An 8,436-nucleotide genomic window follows, 5' to 3' on the forward strand; every position below is an offset into this window, starting at 1 on the left:
AAATTGTAAAAGTTTTTGATGCCCAGACAAGTCACATTTAAGCAAATTTTCAGCTGATTCAGTGGTTAACAGCAAATGGGTCTACGTGCTAACACAGACCAGCACGTTCAACACATAAACACATCACTCACATCGATGTCCACTTCCCCTACATCTGCTACTTCAGAGCACTGAGGTTCCCGTTCCAAGGCCTTACAGACCTCTGTGGTGGCCTGCAGGGCAAAAGGAATTATCGTTACAACTGGTTAGGGATAGAAACCCAGAAGGAAATTGAGGGGGCAAAACACACGTGGTTTGAGGCTGAAGGCTTGAGACTTTTCTTCCCCAGGAGTGACATGACCTCAGAGTTTCTACATCCCATACAATCACACCATGGCTCAGAGTGTAATCAAGTGCAGTTTTATTTATTTAAGAACTGGAAAGAATAATCAGTATCTGTGAAAGAAAATCCAATTTAGAATATTTAAATAAACATTTCTGTATGTAAAAAGAGTAGAATAATTACTCCATTAAGTTCCTCTCCTTGCAATGGGACAGACCGCCTCTATTGCAGATGGTCGGGTCTTCCAAACCCATGGCAGGTGCCACGTCTTCTGCAGCAGGCGCCCAGAGAATAAGCACTTCCCACCACGACAGAGAGGTCAAGGTCTTCTAACCTTGCCAAACCACTACAAAAGCAAACTATGGTGGGCAAGCCCAACTACCTAAGGCAGGAAGAAAGTGCAGCGAAGGGACAGTGGTGTGCTGTGCCTGTCGTGAGGGGACTGCTGGCAGCCAGCTGTGGCCGAGATCTTACTAAGCCTAATCGGTTAATGCAACTTCCTGGTTCAGGAACATTTTCCCTGTCAAATCAACCCCTCAGATTGCTATATAAACAGAAGGGAGTCTACTTTTTAGGCTTAAGGAGCAGCTCGCACCAGCAAAGGGGTGGCAGGTAGGCCACTACCTTGTTTTCCGTCCTGCTAAGAGGCTCACCCCGCGACCTCTTCTGTAAACTGCCACTCAGCAGCAGCCTGCAAGCCCTCACGAAAGGCTTCACTTTATGCTGTTTCCAAGTAGCTTTGTTCTGGGCAGTACCTATTTTCCATTTAAGAATCTCCACTTTAAAACCTGCAATGGAAAAATAAATCTCTTGACAGCTTTTTAAATGAGAAAATTGGTGATGTGGCCTTGGCAGCAAATACCCAGAAAAGCCTTTACCTCATTAACCTGATTCTCTGCCGCAGGCCCCACCACTGCTGAATTTATAAAGCTAAAAATAATCTCCAGATCGTGGAACTAAAAAGAAGTCAATCACTTACCAAATCCTGCCCTCAAGGAGTTCCTATTTTATCCCTAAGCAATTGCTAACTTCTGCCCTGGGATTTTAAGGAGGGTGGGAATGTTCTCTCACCATCCCCACCCCTGGAATTCCTCTTTAAAGCAGGCTACAATGTCAAGTTTCCCCTGGTGTCGGGCAGCATGTCACTGTGAAACCCTAAGACCTGCCTCCTGGGTTCCTTCCAGCGGATGGGCCCGGTGTGAAGGTGGGCTTTCTGGCCTCTGGCAGATGGAGGACGGTATTAAATGCCAACACTATCAGTCTTACCATCCACAAGGCCGGGGGCTACTAACAGCTGCCCCAGACCTATCAACAAGAAAACTTCATGGCTCCCAATGGGAGTGGACGCTGGGCCCCATGCTACTTAGATACAGAGGAAAGAACTTTCCCTCAAAGAGCTGGGGCAGGCTGCCAGAATCTACATCCTCTCCCAGTTTGCAGTTCTAGGAAGTGGAAATTTGCTGCCCTAGGCATGGTCTAAAGGACAAGTTTAGAACTGATTCAACTCAAGCTCCCAAACAGAGCGAGTGCCAGTCGATGTCCCACTGGGGATCCTTCACTCCAGAGAGATTCTATTGATGGCTCGGTCACCGCCTTGGCTAGAGTCCCACCGCACGCCCATTTTGAGGGCCAGTGGACAAGTCTGTCTGATTTTCAAACCAGCAGGTGTCACACTAGTAATCAATGAACCCGTAAGCCTCTTTGGTATATATAACAATGAAAAAATTCATTAAGCCATGAAATCTAGAAATAAGTCATATTTCTTAGTTGATAAAATGCTTTTCTGAACATACATTTTAGGTATCTGGCACAATTAACCAAATGTCTGCCCATGTTTGTGTAGCTTTTTTACAGTACAGATTTCATTGATGTCACCCCTGCATCTGAGTATTAAAAACATTTGACATTGTTATTCTCAGTCCTCACAACACCCCTGTGAGGTAGGTGGTATTGACCCCATTCCACAGATGGGGTGGTCTAGGCACGGAAAGGTTTAGTGGGTCCTCACAGGCTGCGCGGTGGGGTGACAGAGTGGTGCTCTGCACCCGCGCCGACACCGCCTTCACATTCACACTTTATCAGGCCACCGCAACACCGCGTGGCAGGATCTCACACTGAGGCCAAGTTCCTGTCTTGTCCAGAATGAAGCCAGCATCTCACCTCTTAAAGCTTCGATGTGTGACTCAAGGCCAACTGCTCTCCCAAACTTGCAAAACAAACATATTGACTGAATCTTGGCTGGGACTATTTGCACTATTGAAGATTATTTTTGAGAGTCAATCTGCTTGGATTTGTCGTTGTATATGCTTAAACCCCTTTGGAAAACAGTTTGAAATGATATGAGGGGCAATGTAATTTTGAGAACAGAACACAGAAAACAAGAGTTCTGAGATTTACGTTGAAATTGAGAATATAAGCTATGGTAAAATGAGAATCAAATCCCAAATAAATGGAGAGCAGCACTTCACGGTGTTTAACGCCGTGCACAGAGCAGGCATTTGGTAAGCACTTCTTGGATCAAGAGAAACTGACGCTCCTTTGAACCGCCTGTCACTAACAACAGGAGCCAGGACCCCCAGGAAAGCTGGCCAGGGCCATGGTCCCCTTGGCCTGGGGTCATAATCACACAAAGCCACTCGGCCAAATCGTGTGGAGGTATCTAGGCTTACTTGCTGCAGGATAAAAGTTGAGCTAGGAACACCAAGCGAGTCCCCTTGGAAGGTGTACTGCTACTTATAAAAAATAGATATGTAGCTATGATTAAATAGATGAAGGGCCAAAGCATCCTATGAGGAAGTATCTTTCAAATTGTCTAGATGTTCATGCAGTGGACAGAAATAAAGAGGTTAAAGCGGTTTGTTTTTCGGTTAAATGAAAGGTTGTAAATGTATTTTTAATACTGATAAGCAGAGTACCCGCTACCCCTTTCTGCTGTGGAAGTGTTGTTGAGGACAGAGTCTATCTCTCCCAGGGAGTCCTGGTTATACTTTACTTACACTTTGGCCTCGGGGGCAGTGGCGTGTGGCCTGGGTTCTCCCCAGGTCACTCTGGAGGGCGCTGTGGAATATTGCTGTGATTTGCCTCTTACTGGTATTTCACCCACGTTCCACCTCGATTCAGCACAAGGACAGGCTGCTTCAGTGGGGCCTTGGGTCCTCAGGCCTTCTGACCGCTTGGTCTCAAGGGACATTCCAGAAGAGTGACTAGTGACATACAAAACGATTAAGAAAATCCATGTCGCAGCGGCCAACCGGAAACAGTTTTGTCCCAGGCTGCACAGGGTCGGAGGCCCCAAGGTCACCGGAGTCACTGCCCATCACAGGTCCACCTTGACCCCCTTTATGAAAGGCAGGCCCGTGGGCACCCTCTTCTTATATTCCAGGTACTCCTCTCCAAAAAAGTGAATGAGTGAGATTTCTTCTTCTTCTATACGATCACGGAAGAACCGCCACACTGTCAGGGCATACCCAACGCCGCAGATGGGGTTACACAGCATCACCTGACAGAGGGAGACACCAGGGTCATCAGGGTGACCATGGGATGACACCTTGTGCTTTGGCAGGCACCTCTCTCTAATACCCAGAGGATCTCTTTGCCCGTGCCCTCCTGAGACTGTCAGGGTCTCTGGGAGCAGTACTGTCACCTAAGCGCCCGGTGCTGCAGGCCTCTCTTACGTGCTTTTCTGTTGTCGTCTTACATGAGACAAATCTGAAAATCACAAGATCAGCCTCTGGGATTTCAACCCTCAGCTCGGGGAGACAGCAATGCCCCCACCTCCTGGTGTGAGCTCCCCAACATGGGGTCCTGTGCACACTGCCTTCCTGCCCAGGACCCCTCATACACAAACGCATTTGCTTACACCACAGCTGCCCAGGCCTCTGCCTCACACCCCCACGGCCTCTGCTTTAGCACAAGATACAGGGCACCCAACTAAGCTTCCAAAACGCGCCTTCCAGCAGATCACCTCCGTGCTCAGCGCCAGCGCCTGAACCCCACCTCCTGAGTCTGGGTTTCCGAGCCCAGAAAAGCAGCACTTTGCCCACTTCCCCAGTCTCCTGTCTTCCCCATGCTGTGCCCAGTTTGCCTCTTACCTCTTTTTTCCCCCTCAAGACAGGGTCTCACTCTGCTGTGTGGAGTGCAGTGGCGTGATCATGGCTCACTGCAGCCTTAACCTTTTGGACTCAAGTGATCCTCCCACTTCAGCCTCCCAAGTAGCTGGAACTATCGGTATGTGACACCAAGCCCAGCTAGTTGCTGTATTTTTTGTAAAGACAGGTTTTCACCATGTTGTCCAGGCTCATCTCAAACTCCTAAACTCAAGTGACTCTCCTGCCTTGGCCTCCCTAAGTGCTGAGGTTACAAGTGTGAGTCATCACACCTGCTTGTTCGTCCACTTTTTTTGTTTTTGAGACAGGGTCTCGCTCTGTCACCAGGCTAGGGTACAGTGGCACAATCATGGCTCGCTGCAGCCTTGACCTCCCAGGCTCAAGCCATCCTCCTGCCTCAGCCTCCTATGTAGCTAGAACTACAGAATGAGCCACTACGCCTGGTTAATTTTTTTTATTTCTTGTAGAGAGGGGGCTTCACTATGTAGCCCAGCTGAACTTGAACTCCTGGCCCTTTCTTCTACTTTTAAGAACATCCTGGCTGGGCGCAGGGGCTCAGGCCTGTAATCCCAGCACTTTGGGAGGCTAAGGTGGTCGGATCACCTGAGGTCAGGAGTTTGAGACCAGTCTAGCCAACAAGGCAAAACGTCATCTCTACTAAAAATAGAAAATTAGCCAGGTGTGGTGGCCTGTAATCCCAGCTACTTGGGAGGCTGAGGCAGGAGAACTGCCTGAACCCAGGAGCCAGAGGTTGCAGTGAGCTGAGAATGCCACTGCACTCCAGCCTGGGCAACAGAGACTCCTTCTCAAAACAAAACAAAACAAAACAGTCCTTCAAGGTCAAAAGCATTCTCCAGCTTCTCAGGGAACCACTCACCTACTCCGGCCCACTGGTCCCCTACGGGCATGCATCTTCCCCAACATACATTTTATTTATGCTTTCTACACATACATTTTAGGTGCCGGTACAGCCACCTGGAGAGCCAAGCCCACGTCCTGACTTCTCACGCCTTCTCTTATTCAGCACTCACTGTGCTCCCAGCACTGCTAAGCCGTTTACCATCATTACACTGTTCAACTCTCATGGCAAACCTTTGAGGATACACTACTATCCCCACTTTGCCTTTTTAAATTTTTACTTATTTATTTTATTTTTTTTTTTTTTGAGACGGAGTTTCGCTCTTGTTACCCAGGCTGGAGGGCAATGGCGCGATCTCGGCTCACCGCAACCTCCGCCTCCTGGGTTCAGGCAATTCTCCTGCCTCAGCCTCCTGAGTAGCTGGGATTACAGGCACGTGCCACCATGCCCAGCTAATTTTTTGTAGCTTTAGTAGAGACGGGGTTTCACCATGTTGACCAGGATGGTCTTGATCTCTTGACCTTGTGATCCGCCCGCCTCGGCCTCCCAAAGTGCTGGGATTACAGGCTTGAGCCACCGCGCCTGGCCTACTTATTTATTTTTTAAAGACAGGGTCTCACTGTCCATATTGCCCAGGCTGGACTTGAACCCTTGGCCCAAGCCACCCTCCCGCCTCCGCTTCCCAAGTAGGGGGAACTACAGGCATGTGCCACCATTTCTAGCTACCCCCACTTTAACATGAGAGGAAGGGGGGCCAAGCAGTGAATGGCAGAATCAGGACTGGCCCAGTCAGTGACTCCAGGGCCTGTGCCCTCACCTCTGGCATAGCTTGCTGGGGACGCCCTAGAGCAGGCTTTCTCGACAGCAGACTACAGCCTATTACTGAGCCATGAAACCATTTAGAGCATCATGAATAGCATTACAAATAGTAAGACAGAAAACGGTGTTTTGTACACAGTAAGGGTAAGTCTTATTCCAGGAAAGACATGCTGGGGCACATGTGTATATGATTTTTGACCCCCAAAAAATCTAGGGCAAAAACGCTGTAGTTCTAGAGCACACATGTATACAGTAGGCAAGCATTTATGGCAAATTACATTATTCAGTCATAACCAATTTGTTCCCAGGGAAGGTGATTGTTAATGTGGGAGTTTTACATTTTCAGAAACAAAAATTTAAAGTAAATGCTATGTGATAATTTGCCCCAACTATACCATTAGGGTTCACCAGAGAGTCACCAAGGACCATGCATTGCTGATGGAATGCCTGAGAGATCTCCGGATTTGCCCAAAGACTCAGAGAGTTTTCCGAATTTTCCAAAATCTATTCACATTCTTTTGCCAACTTTTTCTAGAACCAAGAGTACAGAATCAAGAGACAGTTTCAAAAAATAAGGCTTGGTGCTAGGCATGGAGGATCACGCCTGTAATCCCAGCATTTTGGGAGGCTGCAGTGAGAGGACTGCTGGAGCCCAGGAGTTTGAGATCTGCTTGGGCAACACAGTAAGACCCCATCGCTAAAAAAAACAAAAAATTAGCTGGGTGTGGCCAGGCATGGTGGCTCATGCCTGTAATTCCAGCACTTTGGGAGGCTGAGGCAGGTGGATCACGAGGTCAGGAGATCAAGACCGTCCTGGCTAACATAATGAAACCCTGTCTCTATTAAAAATACAAAAAATTAGCTGGGTGTGGTGGCACACGCCTGTAGCCCCAGCTACTTGGGAGGCTGAGGCAGGACAATCGCTTGAACCCGGGAGGCAGAGGTTACAGATCGCACCACTGCCCCTAAAGGTGGGAAAAGAGCGAGACAGTCTCCAAAAAAAAAAAAAAAAAAAAATTAGGTGGGTGTGGTGGTATACACTTATAGTCCCAGCTACTCAGGAGACGGAAGCAGGAGGACTACTTCAGCCCAGGAGTTTGAGACTAGCCTGGGCAACACAATGAGACCTCATCTTGTTTTTTTTTTTTTGAGACAGTTTCACTCTTGTTGCCCAGGCTGGAGCGCAACGGCGTGATCTCAGCTCACCGCAATCTCCGCCTACCAGGTTGAAGCGATTCTCCTACCTCAGTTTCCCAAGTAGCTGGGATTACAGGCATGCACCACCATGCCTGGCTAATTTTTTGTATTTTTAGTAGAGACAGGGTTTCTCCATGTTGGTCAGGCTGGTCTCGAACTCCCAACCTCAGGTGACCCACCTACCTCAGCCTCCCAAAGTGCTGAGATTACAGGCGTGAGCCACCATGCCTAGCTGAGACCTCATCTTTAATACATAAATAAATAATTTTGGCCAGGTGCAGTGGCTCATACCTGTAATCCCGGCACTTTGAGAGGCCGAGGTAGGCAGATCACCTGAGGTCAGGAGTTCGAGACCAGCCTGACCAACATGGAGAAACCCGTCTCCACTAAAAATAGAAAATTAGCCAGGCATGGTGGTGCATGCCTGTAGTCCTAGCTCCTCAGGAGGCTGAGGCTCTGTAACTCTGGGAGGTGGAGTTTGCAGTGAGCAGAGACTGCACCACTGCATGCCAGCCTGGGTTACAGAGTGAGACTCCATTTAAAAAATAAAATAAAATTAGCCAGGCATGGTGGCATGTACCTATAGTTGCAGCTACTTAGGAGACTAAGGTGGGAGGATCACTTGAGCCCAGGAGGTCGAGGCTGTGATAAGGAATAATCATGCCGTTGCACTCCAGCCTGGGTAACAGACCCTGCCTCAAAAAAAATAATAATAATTTTAAAAAAGAAATAGCCAGGTGCAGTGGCTTACCCCTGTAATCCCAGCACTTTGGGAGGCCAAGGTGGGCAGATCATGAGGTCCAGAGTTCAAGACCAGCCTGACCAACATTGCGAAACCCCGTCTCTACTAAAAATACAAAAATTAGCCAGGTGCAGTAGCTCACGCCTGTTAATCCCAGCACTTTGGGAGGCTGAGGCAGGAGGATCATCTGAGGTCGGGAGTTCAAGATCAGCCTGACCAACATGAAGAAACTCTGTCTCTACTAAAAATACAAAATTAGCCAGGCGTGGTGGCGCATGCCTATAATCCCAGCTACTCAGAAGGCTGAGGCAGAAGAATCGCTTGAACCCGGGAGGCAGAGGTTGCAGTGAGCCAAGATTGCACCACTGCACTCCAACCTGGGCAACAAGAG

At 48.6% G+C, this 8,436-nt stretch overlaps 1 protein-coding gene across 1 annotated transcript in view; it reads right to left on the reverse strand.

The window, feature by feature from the left end:
* Positions 1-386: 386 nt before the first annotated feature.
* ICMT (isoprenylcysteine carboxyl methyltransferase) overlaps positions 387-8,436 on the reverse strand; it is a 19,572-nt gene continuing 11,522 nt past the window's right edge. Inside the window, exon 5 of the mRNA XM_032301099.1 lies at positions 387-3,821. Coding sequence (XP_032156990.1) covers positions 3,639-3,821 — 183 coding nt within the window. The 3' untranslated portion in view covers positions 387-3,638. The remainder of the gene's footprint in view (positions 3,822-8,436) is intronic.

Source organism: Sapajus apella, unplaced genomic scaffold (assembly GCF_009761245.1).
Source record: "Sapajus apella isolate SASKATOON/1434 unplaced genomic scaffold, GSC_monkey_1.0 scaffold43, whole genome shotgun sequence".
Taxonomy (NCBI): Eukaryota; Metazoa; Chordata; class Mammalia; order Primates; family Cebidae; genus Sapajus; species Sapajus apella.